Source organism: Martes martes, assembly GCF_963455335.1.
Source record: "Martes martes genome assembly, chromosome: 7".
Classification (NCBI taxonomy): Eukaryota; Metazoa; Chordata; class Mammalia; order Carnivora; family Mustelidae; genus Martes; species Martes martes.
The window spans coordinates 129,626,427-129,654,166 of record NC_137894.1 but is presented as its reverse complement, the minus strand read 5'-3'; the positions used below and the strand labels follow the sequence as shown (position 1 = coordinate 129,654,166).

Below are 27,740 nucleotides of genomic sequence, written 5' to 3'. Positions count from 1 at the left end.
ACATTTGCATTTTTCATATACATTATCACAGCATCTCTATGAGAAAGATACAGATTTTTTCCTTGTTACAGATAATGAAATAGAGGATCAAAGAAATTCTGAAAACTATTCTGAAGTTCTCACACATGGTTTGTAGAGAACATTGGATGTGAATCCACTTTTGCTACTGAGATTGGTCCATGGACTAGCAGCATCAGCATCATGTGGGAGCCTGTTAGAAATGCAGAATATTAAAAAAAAAAAAAAAAAAAAAAAAAAAAAAAAAAGAAATGCAGAGTATTGGGACTCTCTCCAGACCTACTAAAAAAAAGAGTCTGCATTTTAACAAGGTGCCCAGGTGATTTCCTATGTGTATGAAAGTTGGAGAAGCACTGCTTTACACTGGGCTTTACTTAGGAAGAAAAGAAAAAAGACTAAAAGGAATTTGTTGTCCATTGAACAGTAACAACCTCTAATATGAGTCACTGTGTAATTTTTTTATAAAAAAAGGTCAAAACACTTAATTTGCCTTAGCTTAAAAAAAAAATGATGTAGCTGAAGCATAAGAAATGAAATGGCTTATCCAAACTATAGTATCACATAGTGGATCCTAGAGGCAATTTCAAAATTATAGTCAACAAATTCAAGTACAATGCTCAAAGCACCTGAGTAACATTATTTCAGTGGGGAATTGAAGTTAAAGATAAATCTGGTATACGCATTTTAATAATACACTACACCAAGCCACTGCCTGAATACTTTGTCTGTTTGTTTGCCTATAGCTGATTTCTGATGAAGAAATCAGAAACTCAGGGATAAAGGAATTTGATTTTCTCAACCAACTTATATCATTTGCAAGGACCAGGTGGGGATAATACAACTTACTGTAGCATCAAATGTTCTCTTTAATGTAAGCAGTTCAAAAATGACACAGCCTACTGCCCAGATATCAGACTTGAAATTGTATTTTACTCCTTGGCAGAGCTCTGGAGACATGTAATACGGAGTTCCCACAAGCTGAATGACAAAGAAAATAATCAAAGAATAACTTCATTTCTGAGGTAACTCTATTAATATTTCAACAACTGAAGTAAATTTCCCACAAATGAGTGATAACAACTATAAAATATTCATCAGCATATTCTAAAAGTTTTTTATGAGATGATGCCACTATGGGGAGAAATCTTTTTTCTTATCAAATTTCTTGGACCAATTATGAAGGGTACTACGGCAATTTGGGAGGCACAGCAGGGATTCCTGGATCACAAAGGCTTTAGGCCCACTGAAGACTTCATACAGATAAAGACATACTTAGTAAAAGTTCACCAATGGGAAAAAACAAAAAAACTGGCAGTGGGGAGATGATAACTAAATAAAGGGGTCAGAAGTTCTAACCCAAGTGCATAGTACTAAAACTCTGTTAAATGGCTCAGTCTGACCTCTGCAATAGTAACACAGCTAGGGAAATTTCTTTCAAATTTGAAAAAGACATTCTACCTTGAGGAATGGATTTGGAAATAAAAATGTCTTCAATGGAGGCTGTGCCTCTCCCCAGATGAGACAATGAGTACTCCAGAAGTTCTAATAAAACTGATAGCCATCTCTAACCAGTGAAGCAAAGCAATTTTTAGATGGTTTATATGGCATTTATAAATTTTCATATCATTCCTTCTTTACATTTAACTGGATAAAAAAGTCAAGTCTTCGCTTTACCAGACTATTTTTGATGAGAAAAATCCATATAAGGACATGACTGCTTCTTCAGAAGCTCAATATGGCACCATCATACAAGCAGACTGAGTTCCTGAAGCAGACTCCCAAACCTGGCTATTAGCATCCTTGGATGATTCTAAATTACTTACAGGTATATCTTGACATTATCAAAAACATCAACAGGACAAAATTAATTTTATTAACTTACATTTTCAAATTCTTTCAAGGACAGAGTACTATGAAACCAGAAGAGTAATAAATGGGTTTTATAATTCCTAGAAGGATGAAATCACTATCCTTAAAGAGGAACTTATGTCTATTCTTTACCAATGGTCTTTCTTAGGATCAAGTGAGAAGGGAGCCCTGCCGTTGAGATGGTGTATGGTATTAACATCAGATTGTTCTCTGCGCATCAGCCTTTATTTGTAACATAGGGCTCCTGAACCAGAAAAATTCAGAGGAAACACAAAAAGATATGTCCAACACCATAAACTCAAATACTAAATAAGAGCTAAACTGAAATCTATGAAAGATCCTAAACCAGAAAAAAATGGTAGAGCATTTCCCTGTTTTTATTTTTTTTTAATTAAAGATTTTTATTTATTTGAGAGAGACCAAGAGTGAGTGAGTGAGAGAGAGAGACAACGAGCAGGGAGAGGGGCAGTGGGAGAGGGGGAAGCAGACTCCCCACCAAGCAGGGAGCCCAATGGGGGACTCGATCCCAGACCAGGACCTGATCCAAAGGCAGACGCCCAACCAACTGAGCCACCCAGGTGCCCCATTTTCCTGTTTTTAGAAAGCATTTGGAAGGGCTATGAGGTCGGAGATGTGATGTGGACAATGACTCTTGAAAGAATACCTGAGCATGTGAATGCCTGTTAGTAAGCACAGGAAAAAGACTCCAGAAGACTTGCTTTATAAATATGGAGAACTTGCAAGAATACTGAGAAAAGTGTGTGAGATTTGGAGTGGTGTACATTTATATCTCAGAGTACTAGAAAGGAAAAGAAAAAAAAAATTAAGACAAGAGCAACATATATTTACCGTCTCAGCCATGGAATACTCAGAATTAAGTTTCTTGGCTAGGCCATAATCTCCAAGTTTTATTAGGTTTGCCTTAGTCAGAAAAATGTTTAATGTCTTTATATCTCTGGAAAAAAAATATATTGTATATTAAACTCCTACAGACAATTGTTTTGTTTCATCCCCGACTCTGCCCAGAATTAGTACAGAATAATTCTGTACAGAATACAGAATTACCCCTGTTCAAACTGTTATGGGATCCCAAACAGTGGTCACCACTTTCCTATGTACTTTAACATTGAAAAGAGGATTTGGAGGAATGGAGTCAGAGAATTAACTTCGTTCTCCAGGGCTTCATAGCACAAGCATGTCTCCCACACCACTGAAGATGTTGGGAAAAACTGAGAGGGCCAGATGGAAAACACAGTGCTCCAGGTAATCCTATAATTCCTATAAGGTGCACTGCCTCTTCAATTACCATTTATGTCTTGAATTGGTTGGTATTAAAGTTTCAAATCTGTTAAGAAGAGGGAAGAGGCTCACACCCCAGCAGCAACATGACTAGGCTGTTTAGGTCACCTAAATAAAATCACTGGCTATTTTTCTAAAGATGAGTTGGTCATATGTAACACAAATAAAGCGTGCCTGGTTCACACTCTGGTTTCCTTAAGATGTGGAAAAACCAGAATACTCTTTGTAACTTTTGAAAAGAAAATAATATGCAACTAGTAGCCGTTCAATAGCTATTAAGAAGCACATTTTAACTGAAAGAATAAACCATCAACAAAAAAATACTGGTGAATCAACATTAATCTCTAGCAATGATCAATGACTCACTTAATAAGGGTATAATGTGGAAATGTTCTAATAGTTCTTTCCTATAGCTAGAAATGAAAAGAAAGCAGGTCCCCTCCCCCAAAGATCTGGTAAAATTGTAAAATTAATTGTACAAACTAGCTTTTTATCTAAATTAAGACTCATTTATAAAATTAAAAATACTTGCCAATTATTATTGGTCATAGAAAACATTAACTGTGAATTCCAACCAATCTAATACCACTTCTCTTAGTGGCTTTTAGACTTTGTAGATGAATTAATGAACTGAACTCTAAAACATCTCTTAAAGAAGTGACTGAGCAGTACTTAGCTACTGAGAGTCTTCTTAGATCACAAACATAATTTAACTTCAGGAAGTGAAGGTAACACCCGTCATTACTCACTCTTTCCTTCCTAAATTATATTAACGGAAAAGCCTTGCCTGCTTAACCAAAAATATAATAGTGCTGATGGGAGGTACCCAAGGTGGGGGTTAGATTGGTGGGGAGGAATCCACCCTGTATTTTTTTTTTTTACATAGGCCCCACATACACCCAAGCATGGAGCCTAACGCGGGGCTTGAACTCATGACTGTGAGATCAAGACCTGAGCTGAAACAAGAGTTGGATGGTTAACCAACTGAGTCACCCAGGTGCCCCTCCGTCCCATATTCTTTTACTCATTACCTATGAAGGATTCCAGCTTTATGGATACAGCTCACTGCTGAAACAATCTGAAATAGGTACCACACCACCATCTATAGAAAAAGTAAATAAATTATATTTAGATGGGAAACAAAAAAATTCCACTTAAATAAAGACACACACACTAAAACAAACAAACAAAGGAAGCTACAATCAGAGGTTATGATTCGACATGACCTGACATCTCTTGCTTGGAGTTTGAGTAGGCAAAGAAAAGTGGAAGGGGTAAAAATAAAAAGCAAGTCATCATAAAACAGTTCCAATGCCATTATAAAATATAGTATGGTGAAGCAGAGTTGTGGAAAGAAATCCAAGAAGAATGCAAAGGTATAGAAAACTGGGCATACCAGTCTGCAGTAATAGAACCGGGAAAGAAAGCCCATAGAGAATCATGATGTGGAGGTAAAGCGTTTAGGAAGCAGCTATAGACAGCTTCCTTGTTAGAGGTTTCCTTTCTCATGAATAGCAACCAGAGCCTGGAAGGAGTCTGAACAAAAGGAAAAAAACACTCTTCATTGTTGGAAGAGTAAATACAGGCCTAGAATGCAAGAATCACAACAATACAATTCTAGCTTCCTTCCACAGAAGCATGAATTACCTCTTCCTCAAACAACTTGTCCTTCTGACGAAGGATTTTGTCATACAGGTTCCCTCCTACAATTAAACAAGAGAAAGGTGTGAAATGCTTCATAAAGATCAAAGCTTGGCTCCTGTAGCTACTAGGGTTTTAACAGCTGACACAAAAAAATGAATCTCTCTTGGCTTTTTATAAAACCCTCCCTATCCTTCAAGGACTGTATCCAAAGTCTTCTTCAAAGATTCCCCTCCCTAACAAATGAGGTTCGATACAAAAATAGGAAGTACATTTTTAGAAAAGAGAAGAATAAAGGCCAATCCTATATTATCCCAATTAACAAAATACCTTGAATATCTTCAAAATCAGAAGATTTTCTTCTCTAGAACTCTATTTAAAGGAATCTGTGATGTTTCTGTAACAACTCTCTGATGTGACTATTAGAACATTTGGGCTATACCTGTGATGCAATGTTTTGTATGTACAGGGGCATCTCATCAACAACTTCCTTTTTTACTACTTCACACTGAAAAGGTTTCCCATAATTTAGGGGACACCCTAGACTGCTTCCGTTCATTACTCCCTTTACTCCTTTCTGCAGAATAAGTCTGAATGTGCTTCTCCCTTTCCTTTATCAAGTAACAGACTACAAATGATCACCACTCATTTTACTTCCTCCTAAAACTATAACTCACACCTTAGTCCTGGCTCAGTTTCACAGCTTCATTTCCCCTGCAATTTAGTAACTCAGTGTTTCAACAAATCTACCATTTGTTCTAGTCCCTCCTAACCACAAAGGAAGTTAACTGCTTGAGGCTTCTGCTACTTCACAATCTGTAATATAATCCTGTACATTTAGGGTTGATCAGAACCAGCAACAATCATAGTACACAAGAGACAAGACAAAAAGTTAGAAGTCTAAGAGCTTTCTCTTAGAGATTTAAGTGAAGGATATGCTGGGACTTCCTTAGCATGTAGCTTAAGAAAGGGCTTTGAGGGTTCTCCTATGTAACAAGGATAACAGCTAGTACAGTGTGTATTAAAGATTTGCTATACACCAAGTACTAAGCTGTGGGGTTTACATATTCATTTAATACAATCACCCTAGGAGACAGGTACTGTTATTAATAAACTCATATTAAGATGAGAAAGCTGAGGGACAAAGAAGTTTCTTGTGCAAAGTTACAGAGTTAAGAAGTATAGAGTTTGTGATATGGGTTGAGTCTATATTCCTACGACTGAGCTAATACTGCTATCTTACAAGCAAAATGGTCCAAAGAAATCAGAGACCACATAAATTAAGGCCATGAATTGCTATGTGTCATTTTCATTCAGCTATGATCTTTGAACCACTTTTCAACTGGATAGCTTTGTCCGAGTCGATATAAATATCACAAGATTTCATTAAATATTACATCAAGCAGTGCCAAGCCACACTATGCCTCTAGTGGTTAATTAGATGTCTAACATTAATGCCTAACTAAAGTCAATTCATGTGAAAAAAACCTTGAAAAGTGAATGTAAAATTCAACTCAACAAATAATTTGAAGACGGAACTAGAAGCATTAGGAGAGAATTTGAGTATGCAGGGGAAAATCCTTCCCCTTATTTCATAAATCACTTAAAAATTCTCCAAGAACTCTTATCTTAAACTATTTGAACTATTTCTCTTAAACTAGCAATCTGTTTAAAGTTTTTAATCAACGTATATGCCTCTTATTTTCTTCTCCCTTTCAAGGTAAGTATAAGCAAAACAATGTCTTGCCAGAGGAGGTCCCACTGAATTTTACCTTACCATTACAATATTCCAGCTCAATCAGCAGAGTGGTATTGTCCATGAAGTGATTGTAGTAGGCAATAATATTGTCATGCTGCAGTAACGCCAGAATAACAATCTCATTCAAGGCATCACGACGTTCCTTCTCTGACAGTCGGGTCAAATCAACTTCCTTCCACACAACCAATGAGTCATCCTACAACACAGTAATAGAGGTATCGTGCTTTCCTCTAGCCTGGCAGAGAATGAATCCACACCTTGATCTGTAAGCCTAGAAAAAAAAAACTTCCCAGATGGGCAGAGACTGACTCCTTTTATTTTTTCCTTTAAAGAAAACAGGAACAGAATTTAATGGTTTTTCATACAACTGAGCATTGTCATTTACTACAGGACTGGGGAAAGTAAAGCACTAAGATACTGTGACATTGTTGCTACACTTACTTAATTTGCATGATGTCAATTCCAGGTAAAAATATGAGCTAGGGGTACATCTCAAAGATTTCTGTTGAAGGACATCATGACAAACTGCCTCTAGTCATGATAAACACTGTAGTAGGGCGAGGATACTGGAGAAATGGAGAACTGGACAGAGTAGTTACTTAGAGTTGACCATAGTTTCTTGTAAAATGGAAATATTAAACTTACCTCTACTTGTATAAATTTAGATTTCTCTATAGTGATTTCTATTTATGCTTTCTAGATAGAGTAAGTCATGCCTGAGGGCTTAGAATTCACTTCCCTTACCTGCCCTATTTTGCAACTCTGTGTCTCCTACAACTTTTACATGTCATGTATTTTTCTTTATCCATGACAATTTATCTGCAGCTCCCAATATTCACTCCCTCTTATAACACTCAAATTCTTTACTGATACTGCTCTCCAGCCCAGGAGTATCCCCACCTAAATCACTTTCCCTAACCTTTAAAATGATTCTGCCAGGCCTTTTAGGGAGATATCCTGATTAAACCTTCTACTGTGCATTTATCCAGTGCAATCCATTCCTTCATTTTCAGAACTCATACACTGATAAGATATTTGTGCATCCTTTCTCATTTATATACACATACAACTTAAATGCTCTTTTCTTACTAACAGGGCTAACTGGTCTTCCCACTGATATATAACCTTCTGGAGGGAAAGGGCTGCTTCTAATCAACCCTTTGTAAATTCACAAACCTAATAAACATTCGGTGATATGGATAATGCTATGCCAATTTTGGGAAGTGTAATCAAATTTAACATAAAACCAACCTCAATAATCAAGATCAACATGCTGGAGAGGCATGGGCGAGGAAATGTGAAATTCTGTTCTGGCCCAAGATTTAGTTCTAATTGAAGTGTAAAGTTATTTAAATATACTGTCTTAGTTTCTTTAATTATAAAACAGAAATAGCAATGTTCATCTCTTTTTCATGAGTACAAATAAGAAAAACAGATACTAACGGTAACCCTAAAATCATACATTAATGTTGCATTAAGATAAAAAACACTTGAAGATTTTCTCTTGCAACCACCCCTCTCCTCCATCTTTCAGCCTTAAAAGTATGCTAGCTTGGAACACACCCCAGAACTGCAGATGGATCACTTATGGATGAATCATCATCATCCAAAGTCAAGTTCAAGACTTAAGGGATCACATCCAAATGATGGTTAGTTTTTGGAAGTAGAGTCACCACTACAGGATTTCAGATCAGTGTTATGCTCTGAACTTGGGGGTCAGTGATCCACGAATCTCTCCAAAGGATCTGTATATATGCAATAGGGGATGGGGGGAAGGGTGGGATTATGTTTACATCAGGTTTTCAAAGGAGTCCTTGCCTCCCGCCAAGCCAAGTTAAGAAATAGTGGCTCAGAATATATCGAAAAGGTATCTCCCGTGCATAAACACTGATGAAGAAAGCAACGACGAATCCACTGATCTTCCAGAAAAATCTCCAATTAAGTGTTCATACCTGAACTTAAAGATAACGGCAAAGACACGGAGTTGCCACTGACGTGGGAATTTTGAGGCTACGCCCCTCCTCTCCACCCCGACCTTGGAGAGCTATACACATGAGAGGAAGTTTTGACAAGACTTCACATTCGTATGCCACTTTAATTTACAGTTTGCAAAGTACCTTCGTTCGATCCTCAAAATTAAACTTAAAAAATCAAGGTTATTTTTTAGGATAGTTATCATTAACCCCAATGCACAGATGGGGAAACTAAAGCTCAGAGAAGGTCCACTGCCTTGCTCAGTTCCCCGGGTTCGACAGAAACGACCAGTCAGTAAAACCAGTGATCTACAGTTCCCAGTGCAGGTGAGCTGGAAGAATGGAGAAGACCCTGAGACATAACACCCTGCGGCCAGGCAAACCTAAGTGAGGACGAGGAGCAAGCCGCAGCCAAAGCCGGGACTGGGTCGGGGCTGGGAAGCGGGGCGGCGAAGGAGGGGCTGGGGCGGCCGGAGCCAGGGGCCGCTACCTCGGTGCGGCGGTACAGCGTGGCCTCCCCGAAGGCGCCGCGGCCCAGGATGCGGATGGGGATGTAGTGCAGCTCCTCCTGCTCTGCCGCGCCGCCGGCGGCTCGTGGCCCCGGGCCGGAGCTGGGCCCCGGGCCCGAGTCCCCGCCACCCCCGGACTCGCTCCCAAAGTCCGAGTTGATGGAATCGCAGTGTCGCTCGTACTCGCCCAGCACCGACATGGTGGCGGCTGCGGGACCGGCCTGCGTGTCCCCAGCGGCGCTGGCCGCACTACGCCTCTCTCTGTTCAGACGCCGGCCCGCGGCTCCGTCAGCCCCGCAAACCCGCGAGGCTCCATGGTGGCTCCTTCCCCCTGACCCGGAAACAGTTCCGGGTGCTTCCGGCCCGGCGGTCACTCTCTCCCCCCCCACCCCGCCCCCAACGCCCTCACCGCCTTTGCTCGCCCACTTGCTTAGTCTCGCGGTCCCGACTTCCCTCCCTCCCACCGGCCGCTGTGAGGGATAGGGAACCGGAGGCCTCAGGCTGCGGCAGGGGAGTCGTCTTCGGGTGCGTAGACCCCGCCCCCGATCCCTGGCCAGGTTCCAAACAGCTTCGAGGTCCGGAGGTCGCCCAGTCGCTTTGCGGCGCCAAGCCTATCTCAAGGGCAGTGATTCCACGTTGAACAGTGCTCTTTGTTTAGTGAGATACTGAAGATACTCTAGTAATCGGAAATGCTTGCCTCCTGTCACCTCAGTCCGTGGGCCCAGTTATAGCTCCCAGAGCCACCCTAGGTTCCTCTTCTATGCAACTCCAAAAGTAATTCAAGTCAACTCTCCTTAACACTCTTTTCCCAGATTTAACATTCTCCTTTCGTGTGTATTTCCACATCTTTTTTTTTTTTAAGAGATTTTATTTATTTATTTGACAGAGATCACAAGTAGGCAGAGAGGCAGGCAGAGAGAGAGAGGAAGGGAAGCAGGCTCCCTGCTGAGCAGAGAGCCCGATGCGGGGCTTGATCCCAGGACCCTGAGATCCTGACCTGAGCTGAAGGCAGAGGCTTAACCCACTGAGCCACCCAGGCGCCCCTCCACATCTTTGACCGTCTCATCTCATGCAACATTCTTTAAAGCACTAGGTGCCAGACAGTGTTTCTGTGGGTGGGAAAACAAGAAGATGCTCCTTACCCGCAAGTCACTAAGAGAATTGTAATACAGTGAAAAAACATGTTCCATCAGTGACTGATCTTGGTCAACTTTACATCTCCAAGATTATTATTATTTTTTTTAATCTGTAAAGTTGTAGGAACAGGACTAACATCACAGAGGTAACAGCTAACTTTTATTAAGTGTTATGTTCCTGATACTACGCTAAAGTAGTCATCCCACTTAATCCTCAAATTATTTTCATTCTATAGAAGGAACGGAGATAACCCAGGTTAAGTCACCTGCTCAATGTTACACAGCTAGTATGGAGAGCTGGGAGTCAAACCCAGTAATCTGGATCCACACCATTCAGAGAGCATGATGTTTTGGGACCAAGAGAAAGTTATGTGGCTGGAGGCCAGGGTATATGTGGTATGAAAGCAAGAGAAGACAGGGCCTCAACTGTTAAGTTTGGCTTTCCTGTGGGCAATAAAAAATTGTTCAAGATTTTTAAGCAGGGGAGTATATGATTAGTGACTGTGTGTCTCAATTTGCTAGAGAAGTCCCAGTTCACACCTTTCCCCCAGGAATAACAGAGCTTTATTTTGCTCAGGTGCCCAGCTCAGATAATAAACAATACAGTCACTTTACATAAGACCAAAGTTATATTTGTATACAAAGAACAATGTGGAGGACAAAGACTAGAGGCAAGGAGACCAGTTAAGAGGCGATTTATATTCTAAGAAAAGAAGAGGCACTGAAGTATTTATCAGTGTGAGTAGAAAGGAAGTCCAGGTTTGAGAAATCCATCTGAAGAACATTTTTTTTTTAACTTTTTAAAAACATTTCATTATTTTACCTGAGAGAGAGGGACAGAAAGTATGAGTAGGGGAGGGGAAGGGGGAGAAGCTAGCTCCCCACCAAGCAAGGAGCCTGATGTAGGCCTTGATTCCAGGACCCCAGGATCATGACCTGAGCCCAAGGCAGACACTTAATAGACTGAGCCACCCAGGCGCCCCATCTGAGGAACATTTAGAACTTTGTGATCAGTTGAGATGTGGTTGATGAAGTAAGTATGAGTCCAGAAGATTCACTTTGTGATTTTTCATGAGGTGGACAGTGATAGCAAGCAGAGGATGAGACACCTGGTAGAATGGGATAGGGGAGTTGTGAAGGATGAGCTCACACTCCTACCTATGACCTCTCTACAGCTCATCAGTGACCCTTGTAAGGTATGATATCCTACACTCTGTATAACATTCCACACTGGCTCTGAATAGGAGAGCACAAGGGACTTCTGTCTCCCTTGATCTGGGTGGAATACTTCTATTAGTATACTAGGCTTTGTAACAATAGTCTGCTTATACCATACTTGTACTTTACGACGCTTCTTTTCCACATCCAAAGCAATCCAAAGTAACACAGCTCTTCCACTAGATCACATCACTTATCTGCAAAGCTTGAAAATACTGATGTCTTGTTATGTTCTTTATTGACTATCTCCATTCATTAGAATGTAAACTTCACAAGAGCCTGGATTTTGTACTCATTTACAACTATTTATCAGTGCCTAGAAAAGTGCTTGCTATTATAAGCTTAAAAATTATTTGATGGTGGGGCACCTGGGTGGCTCAGTGGGTTAAGCCTCTCTTCGGCTCAGGTCATGATCTCAGGGTCCTGGGATCAAGCCCCACATCGGGCTCTTTGCTTGGTGGGCAGCCTGCTTTCTCCCCTCTCTCTGCCTGCCTCTCTGCCTACTTGCAATCTCTGTCAAATAAATAAATAAAATCTAAAAAAAAAAATTTGATGGATAAATATTGGGTCATTATCACCTCTGTATAGAATATTTTTTAAACCTAAACGCAAGCCCAACTGATAATCCCTGTCAGATTTCATTATGTTGGTTTCATTTCAGTATGCCGGATTACATAGATATTTTTAAATTTCTCAATTAATTCATTCAACAAACACTGAATACCAACTTGTGCCAGGTGCTGAGTTACAACAGAAAACAAAAATAACGTGGTTCCTACTCTCATGGAGCTTACAGTCTATATAACAAATAACTAGGCAATTACAACTGTTTCAGTGCTATAGTAAGTACAAGCTCCTAGAAAGGAATTTAAGAGGGGCATCTTTCCAAGCCAAACTTGCTGGGTTGATGAAGGCTTCCTGGAGAAATATGCAAAATGTTAAGTCAGTGATGGCTAAACAGAGTAGGGAGATCATTCTGGATAGAGGCCATTTCAGCTACCTCCTCCTATTCATTACAAGGCACTTTGAGGATAGGTATTGCTTATTTATCTGAGTCTTCTCCAGAGTTTAACTCAGCATATTAAACAGAATATATGTTCAATAAATGTGGTTTTTTGTTGTTGTTTTTTTTTTTCAGTTAAAAGAATGGAAAAAGTAATTACTTAAAATCGAGAGTAAAGAGGTTTCAGCCACAGCTTTTTCATTTTATTCTGGTATCTTTGCCATGAGGAATGATAGTTTTCTGTAGCTTGGTTAGCCTGGTATTACAAATTGTTTTAGTTATAATGCATAGATACAAGCTCAAGAGACAAACGTCCTGTTCTCTTAGAGAGTATGGAACAGAAACACTCATGCTCAGTTCTTCATTATACTGGATATAAATGAAACTAAACATCTAACCTTTGAATATTCATAAATCCAGAAGTACTGAACATTCTAAAGGTATAACTGATTTCAGACTGCCTCTGGTCAAAAACGGATATATCTATGTTGTATTTTAACAAGTAAACAGGATGCTATATAGCAGAAGTTCCCACTTGTGAATGGCAGATCCCTGGGGCCACAGAGTCACTGTAAAGATTAAAAAATCTACCAAAGTACCAAGCGAAGTCTGTACCTTCACTTTCCAATATTAGCCTCTAGCTACATGCAGCTATTAAACACTTGAATTGCGGCTAGTCCGAATGGAGATATGCTATAGCTGTAAAATGCACAATGGACTTCAAAGACTTTATATGAGATAAAGAAAGAAAAATACTCGTGGGGTGTCTGGGTGGCTCAGTCGGTTGGGTGCCTTACTTCAGCTCGGGTTATGGTCTTGGGGTCCTGGGATCCAGCCCCGTATTGGGCTCCCTACTCAGTGGGGAGTCTGCTTCTCCCTCTCCCTCTGCCGTTCCCGCTGCTCGTGCTCTTTGTCAAACAAATAAAATCTTAAAAAAAGGTAAAATATTCACTAATCATTTTTATATTGACTACATGTTGAAATGCTCTTTTGGATATGTTAGACTGTATTATTAAAACTAATTTTGGGGCGCCTGGGTGGCTCAGTGGTTTAAGCCTCTGCCTTCGGCTCAGGTCATGATCTCAGGGTCCTGGGATCGAGCCCCGCATCTGGCTCTCTGCTCGGCAGGAGCCTGCTTCCCCCTCTCTCTGTCTGCCTCTCTGCCTAGCTCTGATTTCTCTCTGTCACATAAATAAAATTAAAAAAAACAAACAAACAAAAAAACTAATTTTGCCTGTTTCTTTTCACTTTACTGTGATACTAGAAAATTTAAAACTATACATGGGGTGTATGTTATGTGGGATACCACTACAGCAGACTGAATAATTAATATGCCAAACACATACCACCATTTAACAAGCATATGATACTGCTGAGATGATTAAGTTCATTTAAAAGTTTGGCTGAATTCGTTCACCGTTTATGTTCCCTAAAAGTAAATCATCAGTGAGAAATAAGACATTTTTGATATTAAAAGTTATATTCAAATTTGGGAATCCCTACTTTATAGACTATAGATTCACTGACAAATTATCTGTTTTTTGGAGGACTGGAGGTTGAGGGTAAATAAGATGCCAGCCTTCAGGTTGACTCTTGGAAAGGAGCTTTATGAAAAATGTTCAACTGTAAGTAAAAGGAAGGAGAAAGTGGCCTTAACCCACTGGACTGGGTTTTATATAGATGTAATGGGCAAAAAAGAAGTCCTGAGAGGTTCTAAACTGGGAGGGGAATTTTAAGAATGAACGTAAGGGAGAGGACACTCTGGAAATAATTCCAACAGCAGTTTCCCAAAGAGAGAAGCTACAGAAAATGCTTGGCTTACAGAACCCTATTTTAGCCTTTCTGAAGATGTTAATTATTATGATTAAGTTTACATACACATTATATATAGCTTACATATTTATATATAAAAGATAATAAAATTATATTAGCTCAAATAAACTTTATCGATCTGTAGTAAATCACATAGAATCTTTTCCCTAATTTATCACAGATAACTTGCCGTACTTTAAAATTGAAGAAAATGGAAGAATTATTGCCAATTCAGACAAAGAGATACTCAATACACCTAAAATGGTTTCTGCTAGCATTTATTTGAGAAAATTTACACAAAAATCCCCAATCCAACATTTACAAGCAAATCTGTAGAAATCCCACATGCCTCTTTCCATTAAGCAAACAGAAAAATGGCTAATGACAGGAATTTATGACAATGGTATAACAGCGCTTAAACTGTATCATTCCCCTATCTGTATTATACAGACTGTGTTGAAAAGGCTCGAAATGGAGGAAAGCAGATAAACTCTTCATTTTTAAAGCTGATTTACTCTTGCACTAGCCTTCTACCAAAGGCAAATAATTTTTACTTTTTTGGTAAAATGAAGGTGTAATTATCAACGAACTTTAAACTGAAAGCACAAGTGTCTGAGCTGGTATTTTTGGCATGTGAGTAAAAGGGAAGAATGGAAAAAAAAAATCCCAGTTTCACAAAGTCACCCCTGGAAACAAAAGCATCATTAAAATAAAATATTCTCCTCTCCTACCTTTTTCTTTGCCATTTTGTCAAAACAGAAGAACTTTCATTGCTTCTGAAAAAGGGGAAAGGCACCATTCAGAAATATGAGAGTTTCTTATTAGGCTAAAGGTACAGAAGAAAATTTGACCTTCAGACCTCTAAGAATGGATCTGACCCACAAATCTGGTTATTCTTTTCCCCACTTGGATGTATCCTCTGTCATCTAGTGTATGTAATACCACAGATGGACTTTCTCAACATCCGCGGTCCTTACGCTCAGGATTTGGCCTCCAGGTTCTCAGGAGCCGTACCAATCAATTCCCACCAGCAGATGGCAATGTTGCACAAATTAATGCCACACCAGAGGCATTCACAGAAGTCAAGAGTCGGGGATAAAGGGCTTTCGGGTTCACAGTAGCTGGAACATTAACAGCCTGAGATTTTAACAACATAACTCATTCCCTCTTTTACTTTTGTATTTTACCCTGGTCATCACAACAGTGTTCTGTTAATTCTAATGCACTGCTTAACTGCGAGCTATATGCCCTAAATCCTGTAATTCTTGCCTCTGCGGTTAGACAAAGCCCTGTAACAGTCAGCAGGGGTTAAGGGATTACAGAAAGGACAGACTCCTATCCATTTTCGTGGATGAAATGGAGATATTCTCAAGTGACATTATTTTTCGTAACTGTCCACAAACATGGTCATTTGTAACCACACCTTGCTTACTTAATGGCCTTTAGGCACCTTACATTCCCACAGTAATTCTTGGCTTTGCTTTTGCAACATTCAGTTTCAAGTATTTGTTCTATTCATAATCCTCCCAGATGTGTTTTTCTTAGACCCCAAATGTCTTAATTTGCTAGATGGAACACATAAGGACAGGAATTAAGTCAGTGACCGGCCACGTAAGAGTAGCTGGTAAATTTTACTTGTATTTTCCTTGCTAGAAGTTATGTTAAAAATTCAAGCAACCACATATCTGACAAAGAACCTGTATCTAGGATATATAAGGAACTCTGTAACTTGGTAGAAAAAACAAGCTAATTAGAAAGTGGGTAAAAAGCATAGGAAAGGATATTTCATTGAGGAGGATATATGGACCATAAATAAGCACATGAAAAGATGCTCAACATCATCTGCCATTAGGAAAATGCAAACTAAAACCATAATGAGGCATTACTAGACACACCTATGAGAATGACTAAAATAAAAAATAACAACAATAGCAAATATTGGCGAGGATTTGGAGAAATTGGACTGGTCACATGTTGCTGGTGGGAAGGTAAAATGGCAGTCACTCCAAGAAGAGAGCAGGATGGTTTCTTACAAAAATAAACACGTGCTTATCATACAACCCAGCAACTGCCCTCTTGGGCATTTATTTATCCCAGAGAAATGAGAATTTATGTTCACATGAAAACCTGTACACGAATGTTCACAGCAGCTTTAGTAGAAATGGCCAAAAACTGACAATGACCCAATGTCCTCCAATGGGGTAATGGTTAAACAAACTGTGGTACCTGCGTACCATGAAATACTCCAGAGCAATAAAAAGAAGCAAGCCATTGATAACATGCAGCAACGTGGATGGATTTCAAGGGAATTATGCTGAGTTTTAAAATCCAATCTCAAAAGGTTACATACTGTATGATTCCATTTATAAAACATTCTTGAAATGACAAAATTAGAGATGGAGAACATATTAGTGGTTGCCAGAAGTTGGGGCTTTGGGGAAAAGAAGGGAGGTGGCTATGGTTATAAAAAGTAGTAGTACAGGGATACGAGAGTTGGGACTGTTCTCTATCTTGCGGTGGTGATCACACAAATCCACACCTGATAAAACTGCATAGAGCTAAACACACATAAATACAAGAGGTTCAAGCAGTTGAGCACAAATATTTTAATTCTCTAAAATGAAGTCCTCTTTAAGAGTTATGTACAGTACAAAGCTCATTTCTATGAGGTGTCCATCTATCACCCTTTCAAGAGACATGAATTGATGAAAGGAAATCACCAGAAGCTACCTAAACATTTCAGCTAAGGGTCAAGAGAAAGCGAAGTGTGTTTTCACAAAGAAATCCAAAGAGGACAATCAGAATGAAACAAGTTCAACATGGTCATACAAACCTTGGTAAAGGAACTAAAGTGGAAGCCCAAGCTGGTGAGCAAGTAGGAAAAGGAAAGAAAACATGGTTCAAATAGATCACAGGAGGAAACCCAGTACAAATGCTGACTTTGGCATTACCTAGGTAACCCCTATTTTTTGTTATAGAGGACTCTAATAATAGTCCTATTGTTGCAAAACTAGTCCCAATGCTACCAAGTTAAAAAGAAGTCTCTCACTGACTTGTTGAGTGTAGGCAGTAACCCCTGTCCTCCCACACCAAAAGAGATCAGTTCTGGCAAGAAAGCTCCAATGTGCCTTGATGGTGCTGTTAGTAGGATGCCTTAAGTCAGGCATGTCCCAGTGATGTTCAGCTGGCCGAGATACAAGGTGGGAGGAGACTGGGCCTTATTACTCAATCAACTTCTTGGCCTTGAAGAAGCGACGCAGGTAGAAGACCTGCCAGGTGGCTAGTCCAATGAGGCAGAACATTGAAAAGATGCTGAAGTACAGGACCCGAGTGTTTGTTGACTCTAAAAAATATAAAAGTGTTATAAGGCAACAAAGTGAGGCTCAGCAGGCTACACGGCGGCCAGGGGGAAAAGTAAATAATTAACTTCACTCAGTCCCTAGACCTGACAGTAGATTTTGGATTGTTTTTCCTTAAAAGTTCACTGTTCTGGAAGAAAAAAAAAATTCACTGTTCTACATATAAATGTTAAAAATTACAAAGATTACTACGATCAGTTTGATACTCAGTAAGCTGAGAATATGGTCAACTGCATACCACAGGAATTTCTATTGCCTTGAAAATCTAACAAAGCTCATGTACTTGGAAAAGTAGCAACACTGAAGTAAGTGATCATCCCATTCCCCTCATCCCCATCTGGCAAAACTGAGAAAAGAGCTTGGTCTCCTTTACGAAGAAACAAGAGCTGCTCTCCCCTCACCATTGGTATCTCGCATCTCCTCCTCTCGCTTCTTCATGTAGGCAAAATCGTTAACGATGGATTCTGAAAGGTCTTCTAAGCGTCGGAGCTCCACCTCTAAAGGCTTGAGCTTCTCAACCTTGGCAATCTGGAAAAGAAAGGAATTATGAACCCACTCCTTGACAAAACTGCTTTAGTCTAGAACACAAGGTGACAGATGAGTCTTTTAAAAGTTTCACCAAACCTGGGGCACTTGGCTGGCTCGGTTGGTAGAACATGTGACTCTTTATCTCAGGGTTGTGGGTTTGGGCCCCACGTTGGATGTAGAGATTACTTAAAAATAAAATCTTAAAAAAAAAAAAAGTTTTACCAAACTTAAAATCTCTTCTGTTATCACTCTAACATATTTTAAAATCTGGGCTTCTGTCCTTCCCCACGAACTGTTTCTATGTTTCCATCTCAGACTTTTTTGATACTTTAATTTTGATTAAAACCTTCTTGGAAGTACTATAATATGGTAGGTTATAAAGTAAAATATTTTCCTAAGATTTCTTATTTTATTGTTTAAAAGATTTTATTTATTTATTTGAGAGAGACACAGCAAGAGAGGGAACACAAGCTGGGGGAGGGGGAGAGGGAGAAGCAGGCTTTACACTGACCTTCTACTCATGTCCAAGAAAGAAACAACATTATCAGCACAGTTGAAGTCATTATTAGTCAGATGTGATTTTAAAAGAAAACCCTCCAAATTCCCAATACACAATGCACAGGAATGAGAGTATATGTAACTATAACATCAAGATAACAACTCAAACTGTAAAATTAAAGAATTCTGGTTTGCTCCTTTAAATCCCACAATAGCTTTAGGGTTTATATCAGAGCTCCAGAGCCCAGATGAATCCTAGCTTTGCTAAGAAACCAAAAAACAAAAAAGCCAAAAACAAAAAACACTATATATATATATTTTTTAAGAATTACACAGCCAGTTATCAAAAGAAATCTCCGAGGACTTCCCTGTATGCTAAAGAAGGAAGGATGTGAGAAAGAAATGAACTGTTTTCCTTTCTCAGCCTAGACCACTGTGAAACCTCCAAGAGTACCTCGTAACTAAAGGCAGATATGACAAAAGCAAAGATTTCATTATTCTATTTTTGTTTTTTTTTTCCTATCAATCTAAGACTGTGATTTACTTTTAAAATGAGGATATACCACCAGAGTTTTCTAGATCTTAAAACTCATATACCAGTTGCTCTTAGATCTTTTCTACATAGAGAATTCATCAAAAATTCTTTTTCTATGGGTGCCTGATGGCTCAGTTAAGCGTCTGCCTTCAGCTCAGATCATGATCCCGAGGTGTTAGGATCGAGCCCTGCGTCGTGCTCTCTGCTCAGTGGGGATTCTACTTCTCCCTTTCCTTCTGCTCCCCTGCTCATGCTCTCTCTCACTCTATCTCAAATAAATAAATAAAATCTTTAAAAAATTTTTTCTATATCTGCTTCTTTACTCTCTATTTATTTTATGTTCTCTATAGAACTCCCTACCTTTTCTTCTCTTTTGTCCAATTCACCTTCTTTGTTCTTTTTCAGTTAATGTTAACAGCAGTTAACATGGGATGAACAGGAAAAGTTTAAGGGTGTTCTTATGCTCTCTTTGCTCATCTACATTCTGCACTGAACATGTGAAGTCACTGAAAATTAAAGTTATTTGGGGAAACCTGGGTGGCTCAGATGATTAAGCATCTGTCTTTGGCTCAGTCTGAGATCTCCAGGTCCTGGGATCAAGTCCCACGTCTGGCTCCCAGTTCAGTGGGGAGTCTGCTTCTCCTTCTCCCTCTGCCTCTCCCCCTGCTTGTGCTCTCTTTGCCTCTCTCTCTCTCTCTCAAATGAATAAGTAAAATCTTAGAAAAAAAATTTAAAAAGTCACTTAAAATGAAACTAGAAATTGCTGTTAGGATGTGGATATAAAAATTAAGTATTTATTTATTTATGTATTTTTTTAAAGACTTTATTTATTTATTTGACACAGAGAGAGAGAGCACAAGCAGGCAGAGTGGCAGGCAGAGGGAGAGAGAGAAGACTCTGATGTGGGACTCGATCCCAGGACTCTGGGATCATGACCTGAGCCAAAGGCAGCTACTTAACCAATTGAGCCATCCCAGGCATCCCTTAAGCTTATATTTAAGTAAGGTACATAAAATGTGATGACTCTGCAATGATCCACCTAAGTTTTCTCAGACTAGATGTACATTTTCTTACATTCGTAAAGTGCTGGCTTAGAATTAATGACATAACTGACAGCTAGAAACAGAATGAAGCTAACGGACTATAACATTTAACTAATAGTTAATGCATTTAGCTAACTCTCCTAGCTTAATGCCCAAATGCCAAATTTTGTCATTAATTTAGAATACATATCTGTTGATCTTGTATAGAGCCACAGAGCAAAAAAATTCCCCAGGGAAAAGATATCAATACAAGATATATATATATAATAACCTCAGCTTTCGTCTGTTTAACATTTTCCCTCCTGGTTTATACTTTTATCTCCAAAGCATCCTGAATGAGATAGTATAAAAGCAATGGCATGAAATTTCTTTAGCGATAAATGATTTAGGGCTCTCTAAACAGAAACTTGCAAAAAGAACTGGAAGTGAAACTATGGCCATGCCTCTGCCAGCTGAAAATATTCTTTATTTTAAAGATTTTGTTTATTTGATGGGGCGGGGGGTGGGGGGACAAGCACAAGCAGGGGGAGCCACAGAGGGAGAGGGATTAAGCAGGCTCCCCACTGAGCAAGGAGCCCACCAGGACTCTGCAATCCTGACCTGAGCTGATAGCAAAAGCTTAACCAACTAAGCCACCCAGGCGCCCCTGGAAATATTCTTAAAAAAAAAAAAAAAAATACTTTGGAGAACAGTGTGGAGATTCCTCAAGAAATTAAAAATAGAGCTTCCCTAATACCCTGCAATTGCACTACTGGGTATTTACCCCAAAGATACAGATGTAGTGAAAAGAAGGGCCATCTGTACCCCAATGTTTATAGCAGCAATGGCCATGGTTGCCAAACTGTGGAAAGAACCAAGATGCCCTTCAACAGATGAATGGATAAGGAAGATGTGGTCCATCTACACTATGGAGTATTATGCCTCCATCAGAAAGGACGAATACCCAACTTTTGTAGCAACATGGATGGGACTGGAAGAGATTATGCTGAGTGAAATAAGTCAAGCAGAGAGAGTCAAGTATCATATGGTTTCACTTATTTGTGGAGCATAATAAATAATATGGAGGACAAGGGTAGATGGAGAGGAGAAGGGAGTTGAGGGAAATTGGAAGGGGAGGTGAACCATGAAAGACTATGGACTCTGAAAAACAACCTGAGGGTTTTGAAGGGCCGGGGGGTGGGAGGTTGGGGGAACCAGGTGGTGGGTATTAGGGATGGCATGGATTGCATGGAGCACTGAGTGTGGTGAAAAAACAATGAATACTGTTACGTTGAAAAGAAATAAAAATTAAAAAAAAAAAATACTTTGAAGCCTACTTGTAACCCTCCTCACCTTTTCTGTTAAATGACAATAGGCCAAATGCCTAAAACCTGAAATGCCCTAAAACCTGAAAAACCGAGTAAACTTGGTATTGAGGATGGCCTTTGTAGATTACAGACCAAAAATCCTGCTCCCAATCCTTTCCTTTTCTGACGTTTCATTTATTTTTTTGTTGTACAAGCAACACATAAACATGTTCTCTTGCTACACATGTAAACTATTCAGAAGCAAAGGGAACAAAAACAAAAAGCCTACCTTCACGTGGCTCCGCAATTCCCATTACTCACACATTCCTTCTCAAAGGTAACCATGCTCATGCATTTTGGTGTGTATCTTTCTAGACCTCGCTAGAAAGATACACGCTATTTATGCTTTGGTGCACATATAAATGTACACAGAAACACACAATTAAAACCATATTTATTAATGGGGGTCCTACTGCACACATTGTCCACAGCTTGCTTTTTTTCATTTAATAAGATCTTTCCAAAAACTTATGTGCTTATAGATTCACCTATTCTTCTTAACTGCTACCCAGGATTCCATACTGCCTACAGGCCATTGTTTACTTAATCATTCAATTCCCCAACTTCTTTCCAGTAGAGGTCCTCCTCCAAACTCTAGTTCTATTCATAACCAAACAGCCCAATTCCCATTTTCCTTGATGTTGGAAATGTTGTTGATGTTATTTCCTCAATGAAATAACCCTTACTCAACCCTTTCCTTAATTTGGTAAATTATTTCAGCCTTCTATGAGTGGGATGAAGGTCTCTTTCCCTAAAACACATCTCTGCCTAACAAACAGCTTTACTTACTTGATATTAATTTTAAATCTAGGAAAGTTAAATAACTGCCAAGAGACTCAAACAATGCTGAAAACCAACTTTCTATTCCAACCATCTAACACATCATGGATACTCAATGGAAAATAACAGTAATAATGGATATATATTTACATCTAATCTACACCTAGAGATTAAAAAAAAAATGTACAAAGCGGTCTTAAAAAAAAAACAAAAACATTTTAAGACCCTAACCACAGTGCTTTCTTGAGTGCTTACTATGTGCAAGGAACAAAGATAAATGATGATCTCTGCTCCTAAGAAGCTCATAGTCTGGTGGGGAGGCTCATATAAAAAGCTATAACCATAATATAAGGCATTATATATTAACTTCTACAACATAGGTACACACTAAAAGTGAAAAGGAAAGAAAATAGCACAAGATTAATCATAGTTGCAAGGATAAAGGAAAGCTTAACAGGAAGTGGGTGAGGTGGGTCTCACAAATTACGTAGGCTTTTGAAAGAGATGAGAGAGAAAGACATTCAAGGCTGAGGGGAACTTGCAAACCAAAACACGGAGGGAGGACACTGCAGGCAGATCTTGTTTAGATTGTACATTGTCTGATCTGTGTGTGTGTGTACGCGCGCGTGTGCGTGTACTCATGTGTCAACACACACCCATTCTTGGGGGAGGGTGGTTAGTAATCGCAAATATAATGCTCAAAAATTCGGGTGGAGCTCAACTGAGCCGAGGATGAAGAAAGTAGTGTAAAGAATTAGATCTATCAGTATATATCCACAATGTGTATATATTTTATACCTTATAATCTTGCTTAATCCTCATAATCCTATATAAGGTGAATACTATTATCCCTAAATTTTTCAGATGAGTAAATTAAGATTCAAAGTGTTAAATAACTTGCCCAAGTTCTCAGAGCTTGATGGGAATGGAGACTGGAATCCAAGTCTGAGTTTATAGTTTATTCTGAAGGTACTAAAAGTTTGATGAAAGAGACTAGCAGACTCCACTAAGTTTTTTCTGGATCAAAGGTGAAGTGATCAAGCTATATTAGGCCACAAAGATCTGGGTAAGTTGTCCAGTTTATTAGTCAAACTTCCATGGTTTCGTACTGCTATTATTTTAATTTTTACAGACTAACAGAGTAAAAATGTTATGTAAATTGTTGTCACTATTCTCAGGAAGACCCTCTTCGCTTGCCCAGGACTAAGTATTCAATGAGTATCATCAAGACTTTTATCACAGTCAGTACAAAAAGATAACAAGAACACCTGTATCAAAAATCCCCGCTGACTGTTGTTCTGCTCCTCCTAAAATGTGTGATTTAATGTTCAAACTGTCTGTAAGAATGTGAAATTACGCTTGTTTCATGACGGCACGCCATTATTCCCGTCTACTTCTCTCTCCTTAGCCTGGAAGGATGATCTGTATTTTGCCAACAGCTTGATGAAAGCAAAGCCTACTTGATGTTATGTACCAGAGGTTGTCCACTAGAGGGTAGCATTCCCCCTGTGAACGGTACAATGGCCATTCAATGAAGAGTACCAGAGCTACAAAGGAGTTAGTTCATTTGACAAATGAAACTGAAGTTTCCAGTTATCAAGTCCCCTGGGTGGAACACCAGGCCTAGCAATCCCCGGTCTCTTGAATGCCTAGACAAGGTCACCAGAGCATTTATTCAGCATCAGAACTGTAAAGCTCTGCTGCTGTAAAATGCAAGCAAAACCATACCTTTGACTTCCAAAAGCCTTATCCACTCAGTGTACCCAAATCCTTCCTATCTTTCAAGCCTTAACCGTGAAGCTTCCTATAATCACTTCCGTCAACACCGACTCCCTCTTTCCTAAAGTCCTACAGCACTCAGACCGTGCCACATAATTAATAATCATATATTGTCATAGTCACATTGATTTTTTCCCCACGCTAGTTTGGCCCCTGAACTCACACAATGTATACTTTGTGTAGCATCCCCATTTGATGCCTTCTTCAGAGGAGCCAACTTTCTCATAGGAGATAATTAAGTGTTGTTGGTGTCCTGAAGCAAGGCTTCTTCAGAGCACTCTGCATCTACTGTGACCTAGTGCTCAGGAGAAAGTCCTCCCTACCATGCTATCTCTCATCTGCAGTGGTCAGGACCGCTTGGAAAAGCTGCAATTTAGAAAGCCTTTCCCTGCATATTTCCAAAAATATGTGAAATTACCCTTCTTCTTCTTTTTTTTTTTTTAGATTTTATTTCTTTATTTGACAGACAGAAATCACAAGTAGGCAGAGAGGCAGGCAGAGAGAGAGCAGGGGAAGCAAGCTCCCCGCAGAGCAGAGAGCCCGACATGGGGCTCGATCCCAGGACCCTGGGACCATGATGTGAACCGAAGGCAGAGGCCCCAACCCACTGAGCCACCCAGGTGCCCCGAAATTACCCTTCTTAAGCCATATCCAAATCTTCCACTGCCCTAGTGATGACTTGAACCTAGAATTCAGTCATAGGTAACTGCACCAAGGAAACGTTCTCTGAAAAACTTCTTAAAACACACGTGAAACCGACCTCTATCTAGAGAATTATTGGATTGTTTTCCTTGGTGGAGCACTGAAACTCAAAAGAAGCTTCTTGTGGTAAGCCAATTTCAGTCAAATTGCTGTTACCTCCACATTCCCCACCAGGGCCCCCCAAATTTTAGAAGAGTAACAGCGGACATCACCTAGTCTCCATAATGAAGATAAAGAAGGCAGACCTCAGCCAAAGACAAGTCTACTTGTGTGGGGAGGTATGTGAATCACAAGCCTCTTCACAGAAGCTCTAAAGGTCAAGAATGTGCCAACATAAGGCCAGATAATACGGCCAATCTTAGGGTTATATGGAATTTAGCAGGATCCTATTTACTTTGTCAGAGTTTCCAGAAAGGGTAGGCAAAGGGAGCAAAATCTATTGAACTAACCAAACTATGGGTCGGGTTCCTTGCCCATACGTTGTTTCATTTTGGCCATGTCAAGATAAGTATTTTGGAGCTAGCACACAGAACCAGAGTTCTTCCTCCCTAAGGGCACTCAAAAAAAGTAGAACTTTTGGAAAGTCTTCAACTGTTGCTCCAACAAGAGCAACTGTTTTTGGTATACACGTTGACAGCAAATGACACACTAACAGAACTCACAGGCACAACAGGATTTTAGTTGTGCTGAAAATGCGGACACCCACATCAAGAAGGGACATACACTGCCCAAGAGTTAGAGGACGGGTCAGATAGCTCCTTCTTCGTGGAATAGTTACTGCCTTCATTTCCGCAACTGCAGGATTAGACAATTAGTTCTCCTAAGCAGCTGCTCTAGTTCCACAGACCACAAACTCAAAAAAAAAAAAAAAAAAAAATACTGGCTCAATTCACATACCGACTCTATACAGATGTGCCCCCCCCCCCAACCATGGGCAAAAGACAGTGGTGAAAGGTCCTTAAAATTCAACACAGGAAATCAAAAGTGCTTTATTTCTGAGGACATAAGCATTCCGAACTCTTTAAAGAATTCAAACTATAAGACTCTATGCTTCTTCACAACAGGACAACCATTCCAGCTTCTAAATATCATCTTACATTTGTACTGTTTACATATTAACTTCACATGCACTGATTAAGTAAATCCTCTGTAACAATTTAGCAGGCATTGGAGCCCTCTAGCCCAGCTACTGAAACACTGACTACTATTCAATTTTACAAAACCACAAGGGACTTTAGAATCATGAAGCCCACAACTGTGAGGGAGAAACTTAAAGAAATGTGCCACCTCCCCAAAGCCAAATGCTTATACCAATAGGCCCAAATCCTCTGGAGATAAAAGCTATTACTTCAAGGGCCTGAAATTAAATGCCTCAGAACCTCTACATACACTCAGTGCTCTCTGGTAATTAACCAGAGAACAAGTGTTTCTATTATTCATGTTCTTGTCACAGGCATTTGCTGAGAGACAAGTAATAGCTATTTCTAAGCAAGATTCAAGGGAGCCTAGCCACTGACTGAGGAAAGGGCTGCTTTTGGCCTGTGTTGAAACCACCTCTCCTCTGCCTCAGTTTGCTTTTGGTGGGGGGGGGGGAAGTGCTGGTGGTAAGATCGCCAAAAAGAGTAGTAGCAGGAGTTAGTTTCTTGGTTAAGAAACAGAATTTAGAGCTGTGTTGTAACTATGTGCGCAACGACGCTTAAGACGTGCCAGACTTCCAAAGCAGGAAGCAGGCAAAGGAAGTGCTGTGGTTTCCTTTCCGCTAGGGATTCCCCTCTTGGGTTAAGCAGAAGGTCAGGAAAGACAAAAGCCCGTCCCCAATGTCAACAAAGTCTAAGGATGGTAGACATTCCAGGAAGAACAGGAGTTCTAACATGCTTTGTGACAGAGATGTCCACATCATTCTCCATGTAAACTCACAATAATGCCCTCTGTTTTAGAGGGAAAAATGGTATCTAATGTCTAATCAAGTGCCCTATTACTTAATATAATGGCAGCCATCGTATCAGGAGGAAAAAGTTACAACAGGTAAAATTTCTGGTGTAACAATGCACACTGGTTTAGAGAGTGGTGTCAAGTTAAGAAGACAGCAGCAGTCATTGAAAACTGAAAATCATCTTACCCACTCTTCTACCTCAGAATAACTGCAACAAGGTTTTCTCTTTTTTACCTTACAATAGCATTTTTACAACATCTTATTTAAATATAATTAAGATTCCCCTCAACCATCAAAGGTTAAAAAGGATTATTTCAATTTACTCTTCATTTCATCAAATAAAGAGGCTCTCTTGCTTTCTTTCTGCTTTTTAACTAAACCAGCTTGGACACAGAAACAAAGCAATTCAAAGTCTCTACCAGGAACTATCTCCCATTCACTACCTCTAGCGCCTCCCTCCCTCCTGCTGATCACCTACAAATAACTCAGCCTTGTGTTCTTCTACTGGATATCTGAACTATGAAAAAGAGGAAAGACCTGAGCTGCAATTGTTGTACTGCTACTTCCTGTTGGAGAATTAGCGGGTCACTTCCAATCTTCTTCCATTTTAGGACATTTCCTTCCCAGGTCCTGACCAAAGATGGAACTTTCTGTGGGTCCACCAGTCCCAGAAAATTCTCTCAAATCACTTAAATCAACTTTCTTTTATTTAGTTTACATTCTCTAAAAAACCATTTACATTTCCTGTCCCCCACCTCTTTTTTGCACCTTCAGGTCCTGTTGTAAGAAGATTTCTGATCTGGGTAAAAAAACACTCAACTTTCTGTAAAGACCAATCCTCCAGTCTTAAATAGTTCTGTGGCTTTGGGGTTTTTAAAAAGATTTTATTTATTTGAGAGAAAGAAAGAGAAAGTACGCCTACAAACAGGGGGAGGAGGAGAAGGAGAGGGAGAAGCCGACTCTCCACTGAACAGGGAGCCCAACATGGGGCTCAATCCCA

General features: G+C 39.7%; 2 protein-coding genes across 2 annotated transcripts in view; both read right to left on the bottom strand.

Annotated features, from left to right (window-relative positions):
- The window catches only part of NEK9 (NIMA related kinase 9), a 36,804-nt gene extending 27,398 nt beyond the window's left edge, over positions 1-9,406 (bottom strand). Inside the window, exons 1-6 of the mRNA XM_080808043.1 lie at positions 9,050-9,406; positions 6,605-6,782; positions 4,834-4,889; positions 4,218-4,288; positions 2,737-2,842; positions 865-996 (exon numbers count right to left, since the gene is read on the bottom strand). Of these exons, the coding sequence (XP_080664169.1) occupies positions 865-996; positions 2,737-2,842; positions 4,218-4,288; positions 4,834-4,889; positions 6,605-6,782; positions 9,050-9,268 (762 nt within the window). The 5' untranslated portion in view covers positions 9,269-9,406. The remainder of the gene's footprint in view (positions 1-864; positions 997-2,736; positions 2,843-4,217; positions 4,289-4,833; positions 4,890-6,604; positions 6,783-9,049) is intronic.
- A 7,413-nt stretch (positions 9,407-16,819) lies between these two features.
- TMED10 (transmembrane p24 trafficking protein 10) overlaps positions 16,820-27,740 on the bottom strand; it is a 37,720-nt gene continuing 26,799 nt past the window's right edge. Inside the window, exons 4-5 of the mRNA XM_080807353.1 lie at positions 17,998-18,124; positions 16,820-17,580 (exon numbers count right to left, since the gene is read on the bottom strand). Of these exons, the coding sequence (XP_080663479.1) occupies positions 17,459-17,580; positions 17,998-18,124 (249 nt within the window). The 3' untranslated portion in view covers positions 16,820-17,458. The remainder of the gene's footprint in view (positions 17,581-17,997; positions 18,125-27,740) is intronic.